Source organism: Danio rerio, chromosome 13 (genome assembly GCF_052040795.2).
Source record: "Danio rerio strain M-AB ecotype USA chromosome 13, GRCz13ab, whole genome shotgun sequence".
Classification (NCBI taxonomy): Eukaryota; Metazoa; Chordata; class Actinopteri; order Cypriniformes; family Danionidae; genus Danio; species Danio rerio.
Genome location: NC_141033.1, coordinates 49,845,979 through 49,869,954, shown reverse-complemented (window position 1 = coordinate 49,869,954; position 23,976 = coordinate 49,845,979). Strand labels below are relative to the sequence as shown.

The following is a 23,976-nucleotide window of genomic DNA, read 5'->3' as shown; positions in this document are numbered from 1 at the left end:
GTCCAGGCATCCGGAGTAGGTCCAGCAGAGGTAGTCAGTCTGAGCTCTGAGGGGCAAGTCTCCGGCTGGAATCTAGCTGGAACTGGCCCGAGTGTATTTTGCTATCTGGGTGGCTAGGCGTACGTGTATCAGCAAACTAATAAAGCCCGAAAAAACCCCTGACCTTAGCGAATAAACAGTGTTCCACCAGGATCATGTATGTCAGAAACTGTAGTTTACTGCTGAACTCATTTTGTCATGGTAAAATAACACAGAAATCGAGTAATAACACTTCAGTCTCCTGCTGAAGCTCAGACGCGCTGCTTTGAGAAACTGTCAATCATAGCTGTCAATCACGATGACACGCCCAGCATTAAATTACTGCTAAAAACAAACTGTTTACAAAAATGAGGATCTGCACCTATTTCAGCACAATAACCAATGCCTTAATCGACCAGAACCATCTTTCGGGACAGTTTATTGCAAGTGTAATTAATTTTTTTATTTGGGCTCAAGTCTCCTTCATTAACACGGAGGAGGCGGGCTTTATGACTGCAGCCAGCCCCCAGGGGGCGATCTAACGGCCTAGACCTTCACTCAAACGCAGGCTTGCGGCACACTTGGTCCATAGACTACACTATTCTCGCACTAATTTGCACTCTATATACCCCTCTGTATCGTCTCTATGTATTAAATGCAAGTCCATTGAAGGTACACAGGCTCACATATTTTGGTTCTGCCAAAATATATCAAAATCTTGGACGGAGATGTTCTCTTTTTACACTGAAGTACTAAGGATTGATTTTCCTCCTGACCCTCTTATTGCAATATTAGGCTGGGCTCCTTCCTTTGAATTCCTTTCTTTGGACACAGAACAAAATGCACTGTAAAAAAAAAATAAAAAAAAATGAGCATGTCAAATTTCGCTAAAAATGCTTTTTAAAAATCAAAAACTGCAAGGCCATAAAGGTGAACCGCATTATAGCAAGGGAACGCAGTATTGCTAAATTGTAAAACACAGCTGAAACACAAAATAAAATATAATTAAAGCTGCAAGCATTGATGAAAGGGACCTCACACCTGGGCTCACCGCCGCCCAGTGGACAATAATATTTCAGCTGATATATATAAAAAAACTAAAACTCCACGGTTTGACTGGGCTACTCTCAAAATTAGCCTTTTTACCGGAGTTCCTTGTAACATTGTTTGTTTGTTTTTTTAAATTTCCTGTCAGCTTAGTCAGGCCAAAATTCTGATTTTCACTGCCCAAACATCTGATATAAAAATATTAGAAGATTTTATTTCAAGTGATTCTTGGATTTTTCAGCAAACGGAACAAAGTGCTTACTTTTCTTCATTTTAACACTATGTATATGCATTAGCTGCTTATTTTAAAATTAAATGCTATGTTTTTATATTTAATGTGTAATGCTTTCATATAATTAGTAAAGTTGTCTAACATTTATTTAAATTTGTAAAGACTGCACCTCTGGGTCTTGGTCATTAAAAAATCACTAATTTTAATCACTGCTAGTTATTTTAAATGGTTTTTGCAGTGTGACAAATTAATCTTATAAGTACAAATAGACTATTCCATGTAGACTCTTAATTAATATTAGCTTATTAAAGCTCCATGAATAATAATTAAAAAAAATAAAAAATCACAGATTTAGGCCAAATTTCCTTCTGTTAGCAGGTGGCGCTATGACTGTGACTCAATGTTGGCAGGTAGATGTCTTCAGAGAGGAATCTCATCGAACGTGAATTTTAAGGCAGATCAAACATTGTTTGGCTGAGTTTTAAGTACTTCCTTCTCCATGGCGAAACACTTGAAACTTTGTCCCGACCTTTGGCGAAAACTCTAGATCTTCACAATTTATCATGGCAAAGGCTTTTGGACTAAGCTAACAGAAGATGGATTCAATGTGATAAAATTTGTAGGAGGAGTTTGTTACAATGTAAAACAGGTGATTTCCTGTTGCCAGCAGGTGGCGCTATAACTGTAACTGGGTATTGGCATGTAAACGTGTTAAGGTTATGCCTTTAAATGTCACTTTAAGCTGAATACAAGTGTCATAAAAAAATATGTAGTCAAATATTATTTACGGTCATCATGGCAAAGATAAAAGAAACCAGTTATTAGAAATGAGTTATGTTTATATTATTATGTGTGGAAAAATCTTTTCATTATAAAACCGAAATTGGGGAAAAAAAATATTGTATAAAAGGTGAAGTAGGTGATCTGCCACAATCCGCTTGTTAAGTGGGGACGTGTTTGTGACGTATGTAATACTGTTTTCGGGTCCAAGCCGCCATTCATTTGAGTGGAGAAATCATTAGTTTATGATTTTTTATTCCAATCACACATTAAAGCTAATTTTATATAAAATCATAGTGTACACAACAATCTCTGGGCTTGCTGCAGAACAAATACCAAAAATTTTACAATTTATAAAAAAATGTATTACTTTCTGGCCATCGGATATTAGGCATGGACATATTGACCTTATTCTAAAATGCGGAAGTGCGCCTGTTTTCGCGATTGTCTTAGAACTTCCGTTTCAGTCGCCTATGGGAGAAATGACAAGGAATAATAAACGGCAAAAAACGATCAAACTACTTGCTCTACAAACAAATGTTTGCATGACTATACAGACCAAGTAGAATAATATAACAAGGAAATCTCAGTTTGCAACATCAAACCGCGAAACGAGCAGTTTTTAATGTCTAAAAATGAATGGAAGTGAATGAGACCGGAAGTCTCGTGCCAAAAAGATTCAAATGGCAGCGCCCGCTCGTCCGCAGAGAATAAGGTCAATATACTGCGATCGTGATTTTCGAAAGCCTTAAATCGCTTTGTAAACGTTTACTATTACCATTTCATGAGTCTCGACATTCAGTTGAATAGAGCGCTTGGACCCGAAAGCCGCTTCGCGTGACGTCACACTTAACAAGCGGATACTAGCCGGTTAGTATAAATCTCTGAAACACAGTCCCTGCCCTGCCGTCCAAAGCCACGCCTCCCGAAAACAGGAGTGTGCGCACCGTAAAGATGATACCAGAACCCTCTCTCATGTGTTGAGCTAAAGCTTGTCCAGTCGCGCGCAGGAATTACACTCCTAAATAACTATACTAAATAATATAGGGAGCGCATCACAGGCTGTCATTGTTCCAAAATGAACCAATGTGAATATTAAAGCATCTTCTAGAAGTAATAGCGCTATTTACTGGTGTTTTGTTGTTAAACTAAATAAAAATCTAGAATATCGATGCTGTAAAAGGACCTTAAGAAACTGAAAATAATCACATTTATCGTTTGCCGGGAGATTTCAGTGGCTGAACAACACTGCTGTGCATATAACCCAACACAACACAATCTACATCAGCTCTGCGTGACTAAAATAGTTTCAAAACATAACATTACCTGTCTAACAGAAATACTTTAGCCATGGTGTCGTTCTTCCTCCAGCGTGCAAAAATAACTCCAATATTGATTCAGGATTTTGAAAAAGTTTTGATTCGGCATGTTTTTACCGCTCGCGCTCTCTCTCTCTCGTGAATGCGCAGCACGTGTACGTGCAAACAGCAGAGTTGCGTACAAACAGGTGCGCACTAGTTCAAATCTACATTTGCTGACAGACGGTTTGGGCTACTTATCAGAATAAGGCAAAATGTTGGCGCGACACTATTTTAATTGGATGAACATTTTTTAGTTTTATGGTTTAGCCAGAAAATAAAAATACATTTAAACACATTTAGATCATTTACTTCAGTGTTTCTCAACTGGTGGGTCGGGACCCAAAACTGGGTCGCGGGAACATTTTCAGTGGGTCGCGAAGAGTGAGCTCAAAAAAACAACAAAAGTTTAATATTTAACTTATTTTGCTTATATCGGACTTTTATTTTGAAATGCGCGTCCGACGAAGCTTGCTAATGGGACTTTTAATTTGCCAGTACCTGGGACAAGCCTAAGAGCTTTCGGCGAACTGTATGCAATGCAAAAACTGGCGCGTTTTAAGGTCTGTTTTCTTCACAAATCAGCGATCTCCACTGGCTGAGTGATATCCGATATAAAGTGGGTCTCAGATTGTACAAGAAGCACTGCATTAAATTACATTCCCCCCGCCATGTCTTTATAAAATGAGCATTTATTTTACCCCAGTATATTCAATAAAGCTTCTGCGCTAGCCTGCCGATTCTGACAGGCGTGTGCGAGTAAACGGCTTTTTGTCTCGTTTTACGCTTGAGCAACTAAATAAATGCTAAAGTTTATTTAACTGAATGTATTTTAATGACATTACAACATCCATGCTGTAAAAGGAACCGTATAAAATGGAAAAAAGTTCACAATAACAGGTCACCGGAAGTTTATCAATATGGGAAAAACACTAGCTCGGCATATACCCTTTTGACATGTGAAATTCCAGCTCAAGTACGACCCCGAATATGTAAAGTGTAGATTTACATATTTTGACGACAAAAAAGGCTTAAAATCTCAGTGTGTCATATGCAGTGAGGTGCTTTCACAAGAGAGCATGAAACCTAAATTAAAACGACATTTAGAAACCAAACATCCCAGTTGCAAGGAAAAACCAGTGGACTATTTTCTAAGACGACTCCAATAGCTGAGGGCATCACAAAAGTGCCGAACATATTCATGTTCAAAACAAGTATGTAATGGCTAAAGAAGAAAGAAGTACATCTTACGGTGCTCACCGTGTAGCAAAGGCCAAGAAAGCCTACACAAAAGCAGAACAGCAAATAACTGCTGATTATTATAAAATGGTGATGATTATTTTAAGAATTTTACTTCAGTTTGCTGGTTTCTGTTCTGTTCAACCAGATCAGTGTTAATGTTTTATTAACGGTTCAGTTTAGTTCATGGTAACTTAACTTTTCCTTACCCCAACCACTGCTTACAGTATTTGACATTTTTACTCAGTAATATTTCTATAATTTGATACATTTTGTTAAATAACAGCAGTACAATAGTTTATTTGTAAGTCTTGGGGATTTTTTTTATAATTTATCTGTCATCAGTTGTGTATGATAACAAATAAATGCAAATGAATCACAATTCCTAAAATTATATTATAAATCCTAAAAACTTGGGTCGCGGCTTAATGACCATGTGAAAATGTGGGTCCCATGGCCAAACTAGTTGAGAACCCCTGATTTACTTTAATCATTACTATTAGACTGTGAAGAGACTTTCAAACAGCACAACAAAACATGTTTCTGAAGACAATCCCCTACTGCACCTTTAACACACTAATAAACATGATAAAATCTATAATATTATATATTACATAATATTCAATTAAACCAAAAAAGTTAAGAATAGAATTTTGTATAATATACTTATGGAGTGAATGTGTAGCAATAGAATTGCAGCTCTGACCAAACTTACTATCCTGCAAAGCTGACAAACATCCTAATAAAATAAGCCCTCGTTTACATTAATTAACATTCTTACCGATTTACGATTGGCTAGAGTGACTTTGTGAGCTTGTCTGGTCAGGTCCTGTCGGCCAATCAGAGCGCAGACCTCTTCGGACCAATCAGAGCAGGGGTGTTCTCTGCACTGATAGATGGCGTCTCTAATTGGCAGAGCCACACCGAACGGCACCGTCTCCAGATCCTTCAGTGTAAATCCTGAGGGAAAAACAAACAAGCATGTAAAACAGAATGCAGTCACGCGCTTCTCATGACAGGATCCTGCCAGTGCAAACTAAGATCAGTCAACAAAAGCTGATCATATGAGCGGTTTTCGTTCAGGAGCAAAAAAACCTGCATTCAGGGCTAATATCAACAGAAATTGAGTATATGATACTGCTTTCATGTGTACAAAACTCAATGCATTTAAGCATGTAGACATGGTCAAGACGATCTGCTGCAGGTGATTTAAGTGACTTTGAATGTGGCATGGTTGATGGTGCCAGATGTGCTGGTCTGAGTATTTCAGAAACTGCTGATCTACAGGGATTTCACACACCATCTTAAGGGTTTACAAAGAATGGTGCGAATAAGAAATATCCAATAATCACTTTTATAATAATAAAATATCCAGTGAGTTGCAGTTCTGTGGGTGCAAATGCTGATGCCAGAGGTCAGAGGAGAATGGCCAGACTGGTTCCAGCTGATAGAAAGGCAACAGTAACTCAAATAAGCACTCGTTACAACCGAGGTCTGCAGAAGAGCATCTCTGAACACACAACACGTCCAACCTTGAGGTGGATGGGCTACAGCAGCAGAAGACCACACCGGGTGCCACTCCTGTCAGCTAAGAAAAGGAAACTGAGGCTACAATTCACACAGGGTCAGCAAAATGGGAAAATAAAAGATTGGAGAAATGTTGCTTGATCTGATGAGTCTCTATTTCTGCTGCGACATTCGGATGGTAGGATCAGAGAATTTGGCATTAACAACATAAAAAGCATGAATCCATCCTGTTTTGTATCAACAGTTCAGGCTGCTGGTGGTGTAATGGTGTGGGGGATATTTTCTTGGCATACTTTGGACCCATTAGCACCAATTGGGCATCATGTCAACGCCACAGCCTACCTGAGTATTGTGGCTGACCATGTTCATCCCTTTATGACCACTCTGTACCCATCTTCTGATGCCTATGTCCGGCAGGATAACGCTTCATGTCATAAAGCATGAATCATCACAAACTGGTGTCTTGAACATGGCAATGAGTTCACTGTTCTCGAATGGCCTCCACAGTCACTAGATCTCAATCCAATAGAGCACCTTTAGGATGTGGTGAAATGGGATATTTGTATCATGGATGTGCAGCTGACAAATCTGCAGCATCTGCGTGATGCTTTCATGTCAGCATGGACCAAAATCTCTGGGGAATAAATCCAGTATCTTGTTGAATCTATGCCATGAAGGATTAAGGCAGTTCTGAATGAAAAAGTGTGTCCAACTCAGTAGTAGTAAGGTGTACCAAACAAAGCAGCCAGTGAATGTACAGTGAGAGAAAAATACTGTCGCCAGACTTTTTTTAACTGGTGGCTTTATTGTCATTTTTTATCCCGTTTAGTTTAATTACTGTTCTTAATAAAAAAGGAAGGAAAATGACGATTTTGGAAAAAAAATCCAATTACGATGTGTTGACCGATAATAAATTTACCACAATTTAATATGCTTTTTCACCCAATTATATATGGGTCACACTTTACATTAAGGTTTCATTAGCTAAATGTATATACAAAAATGAACTAAATTATGAACACTACCTGTACAGCATTAATCATAGTTCAACATTTAATAATGTATTATTAGCATCCAAATTCATGCTTGATAACAATAGCGAATGCACTGTAAGTTAACATGAACTAACAATGAATAAGAATTCAAGCGAATAATGCCATAAGTGTTGAGAAAAGCATTCGCAAATCAATCATTTTAACCAGTTAAACTCCACGGACCCGGTACTGGTCATCGACTTTTGCTTTAAGATTTAAGAAAGGCGAGCATTGCACCAGACCCTCGTAAGTGGTTTCGTTTGAAAGTGTAGAATCTATACTGTATGCACATATGCATCACTTTGGTTTTTATTCTACAGTACAAAAGTTATTTACACTTAAATACACAGTATTTTAAATACCCAAGCTGGGTATTTTACATTGGTTCATTTTCATATGGTTCATATATGACACATGTGCAAGTTATAGCTCAAATGAAGCTCTTGCCGGTGCTCATACAAACGGTTCTAGCATTCTTTTTACTGAATTACATTCACATGTCAAACAGTTGTCGAATGAATCGCCGTGTTTCCATGGCGCAAAAGTGAAAACAATACATTTATGATCAATAAGCAGCCCCAGATAGCACAGACAGCTGTCATCTCTTACCTTATGCTGTGTGCTTCAGGGCCATTTCTCCTCTGTTTTTGAGGTGATGTGCATAAGTAATCCTTTTATATGTCTGACGTGGTCCAAACACAGTGAATTATGTTTGATCAAACAAAAGAATAGTGAAATATGTAAACAATGATCGCTCCCTGTGGCTTGTACAGCACCTCTCATCAGCTGGAATACAATAACTTTTGCATAGATTATGGTAGAGACATTTTTCTTTTTTCCTATGATTACAGACATGTGCAGGAACCACCAAAATTAATTACAGCACCCTAGACCACACAGAACCAAAAAGGTACAGTTTCAAATTTGAGTTTATAAAAACAAAATACAAAAAGCGCCTCTTTTTTATGTGTTTATTATAACACAGACAACATATACAGTTATTTTAAACACTTTCAATAGTGTTTTATGAAAATTCAAAGGTTGTTCTTTAAAATGATGCCAAATTTTCGCATTTACACCTCTGCATGTGGATTTGACAAGCTTTTAAATTTGGGTAGGCAAAATCCAGGCGGAAATCACAAAATAACTGCAGAGTTTAACTGGTTAAGCTGTAAATATAAACAAAAGTCCCTGCCAAATTCCGGAAGACTGATTAATAATCACCTTTTAAAAGAATAAGTTCACACCACAAAAGAAACACCGCAATTACTCAACAAATTTCAGTTTCATCATGACTGGGATGTGATTAAATGATGAGAGTAAAAATTTGGGGGTGAACCATCCCTTTAAATGACCATGAATCAAAACGATTGTATTTTAATCCAAGGAATGAAATCACTAGGGGGAGTAAATTACTTTTTGACTGTATATGAGTGTAACACATCTTAATTTTTGGGTGAACAGTGCATTTAAGTATGCTTGTTTGTTGTCTAGTGTTTGAATCAACAGGCCAAAGAGTTTAGTTTCTGACCTGCGGAGGTTAACCACAGCACCAGCTTCTCAGCCAGGCATCCGGATGAAGATATGGGCTTCACACTGCTCTGCCTGAAAAACACACACACAAATTTAATCACACACACAATCAACACTGGAGAAAACCAATCAGCTGACTAGAGTTTATGATCGCAGACACAGTGACAAAAACAAACACAAGGCACATGACAATATTCAAACACACACACACCTTCTCAGAAATGGATCACTTGCATTCTTCTTTTGCCCTGTGAAGAACATGAAACAAAATATCAGTCATTTATATTCATAGCTGAACATTGAACATATTAAATATACAATTTCATGCTGTGCTCTCAGGGTTTCTGGATTTATGTTTTGATTTATTGTGCTAGCCTTCTTGAACAATTTGAAAAATATGCGTATATATCATATATAAAATACATATATACAGGGTTTCTTCAGGTTTCAGCAAGGCAAACTGAAGACTTTTTAAGACCATTATGAATCAAATTTCATTCTTATACAAGTTTAAATGCAAAGGTTGGATAATGTTTTACTTGCCTCATTAAAACAATAGTTTTAATAATGACCGTTTGTAAACTATGATTAATAAAAGCTGTACAAGTATGGTTTATTATTAGTTCACGTTAGTAAATACATAATAAAACCTTATTTTAAAGTGTGACCAAAACAATAGCACTAGTTTGGATGAACAAATATTGCATTGTCTAATCTCATTCATACACAAGACAAAAGTCTTGTCTCCTATCCAGGTTTTAGGAACATCGAATAATAACTACACTTCTAGTTGATTATTTGATATCAGAAGTGGCTCATATTAAAGGCAAAGGCCTCTAGATGACGCTTATTTGACCAAAAATTAAATATGATCATGCCTTGATTTTTAGTTAATTAGGGCAGTAAGGTCTGACTTTGCATAGACAAAAGTCTCGTTACTGAACAGCAATAATGTCCAGTATAGAATATAAAGTCATGCTGCAGTGGAAACAGAATGAATATTGTGTCTGACTCCATCATGAGCTTGGAGGACTGCATCCATACATCTCTGCAATGACTCAAATCACTGATTAATAAAGTCATCTGGAATGCCAAAGAAAGCATTTCTGCAGGACTCCCAGAGTTCATCAAGATGCTTTGGATTCATCTTCAACGCCTCCTCCACCATCTTACCCCAGACATGCTCAATAATGTTCATGTGTGGTCACTGGGCGGGCCATTCCTGGAGCTTCTTTGCTTTCTCAGCACAAATGTCTTGATACCTCAGGCTGTTGATGTTGCCACCCACACTGCAGATCTCTCATACACCCCCCATACTCAATGTTACCCCAAACCATGATTTTTCCTTCACCAAACTTGACTGATTTCTCTGTTCCTTCTGCAGTATTTGTGATGATTGAGATGCAGTTCCGTAAATGATTGATCTCAAAAATCAACCTTCTGCCACTTTTTCAAATGATCAACCAGAAGTCAAGTTATTATTTGTTGCTTTTACAACCGGGATCAACGACAAGACTCTCATCAAGAATTGTGTTATAATTCTGAATGCAAATAATGTAGTTTATTTTGAATTTTGATTGATTTTAAATTGATTTAATTCGATTTTATATACAAATATCTGCAATATAAAAAGGCTTGTGACCTGAATGAAATATATTGTGTTTATGATTTGAAAAACCTGCTTTTGATACTATATCAGACAACTCTGAAGATTTTCCATTTTTTACCTACACACATTTTAATTCTTACAACACCAACATTCACCTTAATTATTAATCACAAAGAAATGTCTGTATATATAAAAAAGTTATTGCAAAAGTCAAAAGTTTCAGAAAAACAATATTAAAGGTTCAATATTAAAGGTCCTCAATTACTTTTTTTGAGATTTTGCACCTGTCAACTTTAATTGTGGGGAAAACTGGATAACTTTGAGCTTTTGTCAGCTAATTTCAGCTTCCGGGTTTAAAATGATTTTTGGGGAGGAATCAAAATCAGCGACATAGCGCAAAACTGCAAGTGCAAAGATGACGCGTCAGTTTCTCATTATTATTCATAGCTGAGTTTTCTTATCCTATGAGAAGAGCCGGCTTCTTAATTATTCATGACTGCGCGTGCTTTCTGAAGGCAAAACAGACCTGCCAGTGCCAAGCTGTGAGACCCTATGTTGATGATTGGGTGAGACCGCGTGCACAGACCAACGGCACACAGTATTTAGCCGTTCATGAAGGGTCGTATGTGTTTGTTTCCATGATCCACGGGGTTTGTTGCATTGTTTTTCCCAGTGACCCAGTCAGGGCCGATTCAGCATAGCTGATTGTATGCAGCAAGCATTTTTGTCGGGAGAGCAATAGGAGAATGGCGGACTTTGTCTTTTATCAGGAGTTCGTTCACAATCAGACACATCGCCGTCCTGCTGTGTTCGCCTAAATCCTCCAGATTACCAGCAGGGCCAATGGTTGAAATAGGCAGAGCAAAAGACCTGCTGCATGGAGTCTGCATTAAGAACGGGAGATTGAGGGAGAAGTCCTCATTTATAGTGTTTATATGAACACGATTCTCTTTATAATGATATAAATTGTAGTTGCGTATATATTAAATTACGAATAACAAGTGTAGCAGGACATTTCATTCTTCCATGGCGGGGCGCCACGCCAAAATTCATCCCGCCACGGCTACATTACAGCTTCTCATTCAAAACATTTAATTTTTTTTATAGCAGGTAATAATCTCACTAAAACATATTAAAAGGCAAGTGAATTATAACGGCGCAAACTTTTCTGTAACCGTAGTAGTGCTGTGCGTCATTTGTTTCACCCTTGACGTGCTGACTGACTGACAGAAGCATGATGCGTAAAGCCGTTTCACTTCAGGACACAGTAATATTGCTCAGTAGGTCTATTAGTGACATTTATAAATATGCCTAGCAAATCTAATAAATGCTGGAGACATAAACTCACTAAATCGCACTTCAGCAGCGTTTATATGAGAGCGCACAAGAAGATCTGTGCGTTCTTGAAGCAGCTTTATTTGAGGGGGCGTGCTACGAGCAGAGGAAAACGGCGCGCAGGCAAAGAGATCCGCATGCTGTAGGCTATTACATAAATGCAATCTCGACTTCTAATACTGCGCTCACAACATTTGTCATTGAAATAACGCCACAGGAAGTTGGTAGATCTGTGTAAATAAAGGCCTGCCACCTGAGCTGGAAAAAATCCTAGAGGAAACACTGAATTACTCTTTGTAAACTATAAAATCGTGGGTCTCCTCATGGTTTGTGTCTCATTTTGTGAGTCGACTGACAACAGTTGCTCGCTCCCCTCCTTCTCCCCTGCTCTGCTGGCCACGCCCACTCCTGCCTCTGATCGCAGAGCTCCACGCCCATTATGATGCATCTTTTGAAAAAATTCTGAGGCAGACTTGAACTGAAAGTGGGGGGTGTCATGGCCCCTTTAATGTTACAAACGACTCTTATTTCATGCTTTCTGTATACTGTAAAGACCCCGGTGTGTGTAATCTATGATCATAGCCCACCTGCTGACAGTCTGCAAAGGTATTTGAGCATGTTGGTGGAGCAGGCGTCTTCATCTCCCACCACGTACAGGGCATAACTCTGAAACACACAAACACACAGGAGCAGAATAAGCGCTGGGACGGCACCTGTGTGGTTTTGGTTTGCCTCTGTCATGAAAACCTCTCAGTTTGATCATGCAAGAAGAGAATGAACATGTTTGGTGATGACGTGATGCAGTCATCAACCACACGCATGATGAATCACACACAACCACACAACACAGGTAATGAAGAAACGCAGCTTATTCAGAGAAACTGAGAAATCACGTGAAACCCTTTTTAGGAAAATGCATTTTATAATTGAGGCCTTCAGACGAAGAACCATCTAAGTTCATATTTACACATTTTTAAGTAATAACATTTTTTTCAGTCTGACTTTGCTAAGATAAGTTTTATCACTGAACAGAAATAATGTCCAGTATAGAATATAAAGTCATGCTGCAGTGGAAACAGAATGAATATTGTGTCTGACTCCATCATGAGCTTGGAGGACTGCATCCATACATCTCTGACATGACTCAAATCACTGATTAATAAAGTCATCTGGAATGGCAAAGAAAGCATTTCTGCAGGACTCCCAGAGCTCATCAAGATGCTTTGGATTCATCTTCAACGCCTCCTCCTCCATCTTACCCCAGACATGCTCAATAATGTACATGTGTGGTGACTGGGCTGGCCAATCCTGGAGCTTCGTTGCTTTCTCAGCACAAATGTCTTGATACCTCAGGCTGTTGATGTTGCCACCCACTCTGCAGATCTCTCACACACCCCCATACTGAATGTAACCCCAAACCATGATTTTTCCTTCATCAAACTTGACTGATTTCTCTATTCCTTCTGCAGTGTTTGTGATGATTGAGATGCAGTTCAGTAAATGATTGATCTCAAAAATCAACCTTCTGCCACTTTTCCAAATGATCAACCAGAAGTCAAGTTATTATTTGGTGCTTTTACAACCGGGATCAACGACAAGACTATTTGAGCAGTCATCAACCACACGCATGATGAATCACACACAACCACACAACACAGGTAATGAAGAAACACAGCTTATTCAGAGAAACTGAGAAATCACGTGAAACCCTTTTTAGGAAAATGCTTTTTATAATTGAGGCCTTCAGATGAAGAACCATCTAAGTTCATATTTACAAATTTTTAGGTAATAACATTTTTTTCAGTTGGATTGTGGACGTTATATATTTTTATATATTTTACTAGAAGATAGACAACAAAAGCTTCTCAATTTTAAACCAGTTAAACTCCACAGACCCGGTACTGGTCATCGACTTTCGCTTTAAGATTTAAAGGGCGAGCATTGCACCAGACCCCTTTAAGTGGTTTCTTTTGAAAGTGTAGAATCTATACTGTATGCATATATGCATCACTTTGGTATTTATTCTACTGTACAAAAGTTATTTACACTTAAATACACAGTATTTTAAATACCCAAGCTGGGTATTTTACATTGGTATATTTTCATAAGGTTCATATATGACACATGTACAAGTTATAGCTCAAATGAAAGCTCTTGCCGGTGCATTCTTTTTACTGAATTATATTCACATGTCAAACAGTTGTTGAATGAATCGCCGTGTTTCCATGGCGCACAAATGAAAACAATACATTTATGATCAATAAGCAGCCCCAGATAGCACAGACAGCTGTCATCTCTTACCTTATGCTGTGCGCTTCAGGGCCATTTCTGCTCTGTTTTGAGGTGATGTGCATAAGTAATCCTTTCATATGTCTGACGTGGTCCAAACACAGTGAATTATGTTTGATCAAACAAAAGAATAGTAAAATATGTAAACAATGAACGGTCCCTGTGGCTTGTACAGCACCTCTCATCAGCTGGAATACAATAACTTGTGCATAGATTATGGTAGAGACATTTTTCCTATGATTACAGACATGTGCAGGAACCACCAAAATTAATTACAGCACCCTAAACCACACTGAACCTAAAAGGTACAGTTTCAAATTTGAGTTTATAAAAACAAAATACAAAAAGCGCCTCTTTTTTGTGTTTATTATAACACAGACAACATATACATGTATTTTAAACACTTTCAATAGTGTTTTATGAAAATTCAAAGGTTTTTTTTTTAATGATACCAAATGTTTGCATTTACACCTCTGCATGTGGATTTGGGAAGCTTTTAAATTTGGATAGGCAAAATCCAAGAAATCCCAAAAATTACTGCAGAGTTTAGCTGGTTAAGGAAATAACATTCTTCAGTGTCAATATTAAAGCTCATGTTGTTTTAATTTATGCTTGTACAGTAAGTGTGAAATAACAGTATGACTCCAATTCATCATATTAATTTAAACCACTAAAGATCTGACAGTAACAGATATTCAGGTTAATAATAAGCATTTCTTTCAAGTTTTTTATTATTATTTAAAAACAGAAAATACAGTACACACAAAGCACAATACATAGACCTTCTTACAGTGCATGCAATAGCAATTAAATTAACAATAAACAATAAATAAATACAACAATAAATGAATGCAATAAATAGCTAAATATTGTCGCTTATTTGGAAAAGCTTGCTGCATGCTGCATGCCGCAGTTTACACAGGACTGGCGAAAAGCATGCATTGATACAGCTTTATTATATATGGTATGGGGTTTATTTTGATGGGTTTTTGTGGTGTTATCACCTTTCTTCCTCATTCTGATGCTCGCTTTGAACTGCAGCAGATCGTCTTGACCATGCATTGAGTTGCTGCCATGTGATTGTCTAATTAGAAATTTGCATTAACGAGCAGGTAGACAGGTGAACCTAATAAAGTGGCCGGTGAGTGTATACTTGTATGTGCACATATTTTCTGTGATTTCCTTTTCTATATAAATTTAATCTTGTACATTTTGTGAAATTCATTGTATAATACTCATCATAATTATTAACTTTTTTTTTTATTCAATTCAATTCAATTCAGTATTGCTTTATTAGTGTGACTTCAAGTAATACAATTTTGCCAAAGCTTGAAAGAGGAAGACAAATATAAAACTACAATAACATGTCAAAATAAAGAATAGAAACAAAATATTATAATCATTAACTGAAATAAACAACGTAAGAAATAAAAACGTGAACATTTCAAAGCATATTGCTTGACATAAAAACACACACACACACACACACACACACACACACACACACAGAGAGAGAGAGAGAGACAAAGGGTCACTGTGGTAGACAGTAAGGAAGCATACAGTAATTCACTCATGACACACATAATTGAGTGTATCTTTATTTTCTCTCTCTCTCTCTTCATTACAGAACTAATAACAACTTTTAATTTGACTTTGTTTTGGATATTTTCTGCATTGTTTAGATATTCAATTGAGTCATGTGACTATAGTGTTCAAATGAACTCCAGACGCACCAGAATTCTGTTACCCTGATGAAGGCAGGTGTTGCCGAAACATGTAGGTGCTGTTTTATAGAATAGCCATGTTAATAAAGGCTAACAATTTTCTGACTTACTTTTTCAGTGCCTTAAACTAATGATTCCCTAATAAAAGGTATAGTTTAGTAGAAACTACAGAACAATTAACAATAAAACAAATGTATGCAAATGACCAACCACACAAACACATTGATTAAAAACATAAATTAAAATAAACTAATTATAAAAAGATTAGGATGAAGTATTAAAGTTACTGACAAAATCTAATTTTAAAATAATGCAAACAATTATTCCTTAATAAAATAATAGCCCCTTTCAAACATGCAGACCTTTCCGGAAAGTTGCCGGTAATTTTCTGGAAAGGTCTCCATGTGTGAACAGGCCCTTTTAAAAAATACCGGGAAATTTGTTCCAGCAATTTTCCAGAAAGAGAAGTTGTAACATTACCAGTAATTTGCCGGAATGCTGCGCTGTGTGTACGCAGAAGGAAGATTGCCAGAAATGGTGTGTTCACGTATAGAACGTGCTGACGTGAGACGTCTACTTCAGCCAATCAGAGCACTCAGACGTATTCACAGTTTATGAAAATAAAAACCTTTGAATATTTTTCCAGACACATTTAGCTGCTAGATGTTAGTCAGATCACGTTTCTATGTTCCTTCTTAAGCCTGGTTTATACTTCTGCATTAAGTGACCGGCGTGACCCACGGCGACCCAACTCGCTCATTTTGAGGCAGTAACTGGCGGACGTGCAACAACTTACTATGAGGTAAACACAAAACAAAACTTTCCATCAGGAGCTCCTTCACAGGACTCCACACTTGTGAACAATCGCTCCATTGGGCTCGCGTCCAGCTCGCGCCATTCTCGCGGCTCTCGGCCCCGCCCAGATTCATCAGTGCTACCAAGCCAACCAATCACAGAGCTTACAATTTTTGAGAGGTGCACGTCAGCCATGGCCACGGCGAAGGGCTATGCGTTAGCGCCGTAGCATACGCCGGCGTTTGACGCAGAGGTATAGATCAGCCTTTAATACCAACTGTGTAAATAATTATCAGTAGATGCTTATGACAAACCGCTGTTTGTTTACCTTCAAACTCTGCTTTCTTCAGTCAAAGACTTGAGAATGCACAAGACATGTCACTCCTATCTTTTGAATGGGGAAAAGTGTAACTGTCAGTTTGGTGAATAAAGCTCCGCCTACAAGTAAAGGGGCCAATCATCAACCGCTATATGGTGGAAAAAAAGTTCACCTTCTAGTACAGGAGCCAATCATCAATCGCTATAGACTGCCGATACTCTGGGGGAGGAGCTTGGACCAGTCGAGAGTTTCTGCACATTTTGTGTGATTTGGACGTTTAGAAATGAAACAAAAGGGACAGGTGTTGTTCAAATTTATTGGTGTTTTCTAATATGAAATTCAATCATAATCTTGGCAAGCAATTTTGGAGAATTTGATGTTTCCCCATTCAGACAGAATGCCCGAGCATACTGAACTAGAGATGCTTCAAAGATGGCCGCCAAGTGAAATGACTTGCCTTAAAGGGACTTTGCTTCAGTTGCTTGACGCATTGCGTATGCATGTAAAGCAGGTGATGAGCGCCAGCACACACACATTATGTACATCTCGACATGTGAAAGTGTTCCTCCATATGTTTTCATCAAAGTTGTTCAATATACTGAACCATCCACAGAGTTTGTAATGTCGTCAATCGTGTACAAATACCGGTGCAGCCTATTTGAGCTCACTTCCGGTTAATGATGTCAGAATTAAATTAACCGTTATTTTGGAATTTATGTGTGAACGATCTTTTCCGGAAAAATTCTGTAACAACTTCGCCTTTGTGAACAGCGCTTTTTTGAATTTACCTGTAAAGTTGTTCTGGAAATTTTCCGGATATTTACTGGTATCACTGTGTGAAAGGGGCTAAAATGCGCATGTCAAAAAGACTAAGTGAAAATAAAAGTACAAATTAAAAAAAACATCATATTTATAACAAATTAAGCTGAAGTATCAAAATTAATGACATAAAAAATGTAAAACAATCACAATAAATTATCCCAAAGAATTACAAAAACAAATCATGCAAATTACAAGACCACATAAACAGTCCAAAATACAAAGTAGAATAAAAAAGGTCAATAATTACATTAAGAAACTACCTTTAAAACGATCAAACTGCACAATCTCTGATACTCGCATCTCAAGAAATGACTTAAATCACTTCAATTCAATTACTAAACAACCATCTAATCGGTTTAAGCATCCAAACAGATGAAAATCTTAACCCTGTTATCCTAGTCAAGCAAACAAACCTGCAACTCTATGAACGAGCAATAATAATGCTGACGCTTTCCTTAGCAATTACCACTAAATACATAGAAAGAAAGAGAGCAGCAGAGAGATGGACAGATATAGTGGACTGGAAGTACAGAGGGATTAAATGGATGCTCTAATGTTCTGGACTCTGATAAACACAAGCCGTAATTGCGTAACGGTTTGTCAGCACCTCGGTGGGGTCGTGCGTCACTTTGCCTGATCGGAGGAAGCATAGAACACACATATAGACACACAGATAGAGGAATGGACGGATAGACACACTCAAACATATGTATACACACACATAAATACACTTACATACATGCATATATATATATATATATATATATATATATATATATATATATGTGTGTGTGTGTGTGTGTGTGTGTGTGTGTGTGTGTGTGTGTGTGTATATATGTGTGTGTGTGTATATGTGTATATATATATATATATATACACACACACACACACACACACACACACACACACACACACACAAACATACATATATACAAATTTTATATATATATATATATATATATATATATATATATATATATATATAGATATATACACACACACACACACACACACACACACACACACACAGTACATAAACATGCACATACATACATACACATGTATATAAACACACATACACACATACATACATATATACATGCACAGATACACACACACACACACGCACGCACACACAAACAAACATGCACGTACATATACATACACAGATATATACATAAACACACATACATATATACACATTCATGCATACACACACACACACACACACACACACACACACACACACACACACACACAGGTATAACAAAATACACACAACACATATACACACACAAACATGGGCCAGTGGAGTGATTCAAAGCACTAATGAAGGTGGAGCACGGATGCTGCTTGAGAACACACACTCGCTGGATGCCCAGGGACGACTCGCTGCTCGCTAAATGTCATTATGATTAGCTTGCAGCACTTTGCCATCTAACTGCTTGACATTTCCATGGAACATGTGTGTGTGAGTTGAGGGCATGACACCCTGACACTCTGCTCACCCACAGCGCCACCTGTTGGGCATCAGCACCATCCGCTCATGCATTACTGCTTAGTTTGCAGATAGAACTATTAGTTTGAAGAAGATAAAACTTTTGTTGAGTATGGACGCATTATGTTAATCAGAGATGTCATACGCAACATAAGAAAGTTTCTAAAGAGGTGAAATTAGTGTAATCAATATTTTATTTAAAGTTTAAAGCTATATAAAGCATTAAAGACTTCTGCATGCTTACTATGAAGGGCTTTTTTATTTCCTTGTTTCACATAAAAAGGTTTTATTTTATGTTATATATGTACCATATCAAAAATGCTCGAAATTGTTGGTCATTTAAACAATTTAAAAATATAATTTTAATACTAAAACATAATAAAAGCCCAGAATAAATTGAAAAACATACATATAGATAAACCAATACATTTATTAATATTAAGCACTAATAAATGTAACAAACAAATTCTTTCTAAAAAAATAACTGCTGCTTATTTGAAATTTCTATTCATAAAAAAACACAAAAATGTACCAGGATTTCTACAAATATAATAAATGGTTACAATATTTATAGAAAAGATATATGTTGAAAAAGCTTAGTGGTTAGCACTGTTGCTTCAAAGCTAGAACATCACTGCTTCGAGTCCTGGCTAGGCCAGTAGGCAATTCTGTGTGGAGTTTGCAAGTTCTCCCCGTGTTGGCGTGGGTTTCATCTGGGTGCTCTGGTTTCCCCCACAGTCCAAACACATACACCACAGTGGTGAATCGGGTAAGCTAAATTGGCCGTAGTGTATGTGTGTGAATGAGTGTGTGTGGGTGGGTGTTGGAAGCTGGAAGGGCATCCACTGTGTTAAACATATGATGGATAAGTTGGTGGTTCATTCCACTGTGGCAACCCCTGATGAATAAAGGGACTAAGCCAAATGAAAATAAAATGAAAAATATGTTGAACAGCAAATTATTACTGTAGAATGTTTTTCTGAAGAATCATGTGACAATAACACTAGTGCTTTCATGCATAATAGTGAAATAATGATTTAGAAAATTCGTTTTTGTATATTTAAAGGGTCACGAAACACCAAAACCCATTTTTTTAAGCTGTTGACAGTCGTATATGTGTCCCACGCTGCTAAAAACACTATTAGGACACAAATGTTTCACAAAAAAAAAAAAAAAGTTAAAATTGGTTGTGTTTGCGTTTTTTCAAGCAAATTAGTTGTTTCCGGTTTGAAACCAATTTTTAAAGCTGTATTGAAGCTGTTTTTGTATTTTCCCAGCATGGAGAGTGGATGTCTGTACCTGCGAGTGCATTGTGACATCTGAGTGTGCTGCATTAACTCATGAGAAAAACTTGGTTCAAACCAATCAGCGCACTCTATTGTGTATGCGGTGCAACTTCATTAATATGCATGACAGCTTCGAAGACTGTTTTTACCTGTTACAGTGTTCAGACGGCAAAGAGACGCCACGTTGTGTTGCAAATACAAGTGGAAGAAGAAGAGTTGTTTGGAGACACGGGTCGACACGGTTTTGCTTTCATTTCCTGCTATGAGAGGAGCGCAGCTGGACTCACGTGTGGATGCACGCGACACGCGTCAGAAATACGTTTTTAAGGAACATTTTTACCTGAGAGCTTTTCGCAACTGGAAATGGTGAAATACGGATTTGCTGCTTGTCTCCTTTTAAAAAAGACGCAGCTTCAGTTGATTGTCCTGTCTCTACAGATTTGGTCAGTGTGTGATCAGTGGTCTTTGTTTATGTTTATTCAGATGGCAAAGTTAGTTCGTATCATCAGCAGTGCTCTTTCAGTTTTTGAACACATACCTTAGTCAAAATGATTTAGTTACTAAGTTTACCGTACGTTCATATCACTACAATATTATAGGTAGAATGTACTGTAAATGCTGCTCTCTAAATGTTAACACCATAAACTATAACTGTGTGTAGAATTTTCGCCACTTGTTGTGACAGGATGGTCTATAAACACACAGCTTTCTGATGCTACCTACCGAGTGCATCTAATTTACAGAGAAATGCGGAGGTTTTTTTCTTGTTTGTCACGGGGGGCATGCAGGAAATGTTCCTGAATGAAGGTAAGAGTGCTGAACTGCAGTTAAAGTCGACAAATTATTAATTTAGCAAATAATTTGATTACTGATGTCCATGTAAACACAGTCACTGTCTTTCTCCCCCTGCGTCTTTGTTTGTTTTGCCTCCATGAAAATCAGCTTGTGCCCAAACGGAAACTCCCATTTTCATAGAAAACCTTCCCTCTTTCCCTCCCCCGACACTCCCACCTAAACAGAACTGGACACACCCACTTTCCTGACTTTTTCCAAACTTGAGGTGTGAAAATACCCTTTAAATACATGCAAATAATAAAAAGTAATCAAAGATATAAATCAAAGATTCGTCAGACAGATTCACCTCCCGAGTTTGAGTCTTTCTAAATGATTAACTATAAGAATTGCTCAAAGAAGTGATTGTGAAACAGACTAATCAGTTCATACTGTACAACATCTAGTAAAGAACAAGACTGCAATGTAAATAACAAATATCTGTTAATGAACGGTTTCTGTATTTTGTGATTTACAAGTGTTTTTCTGTTTATTTATGGTTGTGAATTGCATTATAGGATGTAAGTCTCTACTCTGTCGAATTCTGATGTTGAAAATTTAACTCTGCAGATTAACAAAGCGACTTTTATAGAGATTTTAATAGTTAACCAGTTAAACTCTGCTGTTATTTTGGGATTTTTGCCTGGATTTTGCCTACCCAAATTTAAAAGCTTCCCAAATCCACATGCAGAGGTGTAAATGCAAAACTTTGGATTTATTATAAAGAAAAACCTTTGAATTTTCATAAAACACTATTGAAAGAGTTTAAATAACTGTATATGTTGTCTGTGTTATAATAAACACCTAGAAAAAGAGGCGCTTTTTGTATTTTTTTTTAACTGTACCTTTTAGGTTCTGTGTGGTTTAGGGTGCTGTAATTAATTTTGGTGGTTCCTGCACATGTCTGTAATCATAGGAAAAAAGAAAAATGTCTCTACCATAATCTATGCAAAATTTATTGTATTCCAGCTGATGAGAGGTGCTGTACAAGCCACAGGGACCGATCATTGTTTACATATTTCACTATTCTTTTGTTTTATCACACATAATTCACTGTGTTTGGATTACGTCAGACATATAAAAGGATTACTTATGCACATCACCTCAAAAACAGAGGAGAAATGGCCCTGAAGCACACAGCATAAGGTAAGAGATGACAGCTGTCTGCTATCTGGGGCTGCTTAGTGATCATAAATGTATTGTTTTCACTTCTGCGCCATGGAAACACGGCGATTCATTCGGCAACTGTTTGATATGTGAATATAATTCAGTAAAAAAAAATGCTAGAACCGTATGAGCACCGGCAAGAGCTTCATTTGAGCTATAACTATTACATGTGTCATATATGAACCATATGAAAATGAACCAATGTAAAATACCCAGCTCGGGTATCCAAAATACTGTTTATTTACAGTATTAAATAATACAGGGTACCGGTACCGGGTCTGCAGAGTTTAAATTGTTTAATATAGATAATATAATGTAGAAGAAATAAAATATAGAGAAATAAGTCTGTAAAATAACAGATAATATACTGGCAGCTTATAACAAGGTGTTTGTAGCGCAATATACAACACTAACCCAAACAATATATCATTAAACTATTAAAAATGTCACTTTTTTAAACTTTTCAAAGCATTTGGTGGAAAGATCAAGGTCCCAAAATGCAATTCAAAAGCATAAATGAACAGTAAAAATGTAAAAATAAAACATGAATCACAAAATGCAAAAAACTGCTAATTTATGGATATTTTTTAAAGTGGTTCTGTTTTCTTTTTCGATGAGCATATTGGACAGTTCGAAAATGACATATTAAACTCTACTGGACATATTAAACAAGGAATAAAGGCCTTTCTGGAGTGTATTTCTACACGACAAGTTGAATTTTGGTCCTTACCAGCACCAGTAGTTTGGTTCTCTCACAGATGCCAGGCAGATATGGAAACGGCGCAACATCTTGTCCTCTCAGACAGCGACTGATCCAGTTGAACACACACGGAGCTTCTCCATTCAGAAACACCGGCCACGTCATCAGCTCCATCTGAGCTATACACACACAGAGAGGACAGAACAGTGTGAAGACGTGTGAAATAATGTAAAGACAGCTAAACAATTCTTTACATGTGATAAAAGGATATGTGAGCAATTCCATGTGAATTTCAACCTTGCCACAAAAATGTAAAATTTCTAAATAAATACAGAATGTTTTGTTGTGTAAGCAAGTATTTTACAGTACTCTTACAAGTATTTCTCTGTCGATGTTTTCAAACAGTTATATTTGATTTACCAAAGTCACACCAGTGCCAATTTCACATCTGTCATCCATAATGGTGAGTTGTCACTTAGACCGGGCCCAAAAAATAAAACTCCACACTACTTGAGCCTGTGCACCTTGTGTCCGAGCCCGACTCGGTCCGACACTTTAACTTTAATCATAAACACGAGCCCAATTTAAACCCAACTATTTTTTAAATATGCATTACATGTAATAAATGTAGCTTGTAGCGGTAGTTCTACCAGAAAGTCACATTACTCATCACAATTCGTTCCAACTAATAGCCAAGAGACACAAGGAATACCTAATGCCATGTCACCCATCACAATGAGTTCCAACCAATAGCCAAGAGACACAAGGAATACCTAATGCCATGTCACCCATCACAATGAGTTCCAACCAATAGCCAAGAGACACAAGGAATA

General features: G+C 37.3%; 1 protein-coding gene across 9 annotated transcripts in view; it reads right to left on the bottom strand.

The window, feature by feature from the left end:
• anapc1 (anaphase promoting complex subunit 1) overlaps positions 1 to 23,976 on the bottom strand; it is a 181,950-nt gene that overhangs the window by 86,141 nt on the left and 71,833 nt on the right. For all 9 annotated transcript variants that reach the window (XR_015506403.1, XR_015506406.1, XR_015506404.1 and 6 more), the window contains exons 21-25: positions 23,174 to 23,322; positions 12,300 to 12,378; positions 8,980 to 9,016; positions 8,767 to 8,840; positions 5,456 to 5,634 (exon numbers count right to left, since the gene is read on the bottom strand). Coding sequence is in view for 4 of the 9 variants with exons in the window: in XM_087279784.1 (XP_087135910.1) it covers positions 5,456 to 5,634; positions 8,767 to 8,840; positions 8,980 to 9,016; positions 12,300 to 12,378; positions 23,174 to 23,322 (518 nt within the window). In the remaining 5 variants the exon portion in view is untranslated. The remainder of the gene's footprint in view (positions 1 to 5,455; positions 5,635 to 8,766; positions 8,841 to 8,979; positions 9,017 to 12,299; positions 12,379 to 23,173; positions 23,323 to 23,976) is intronic.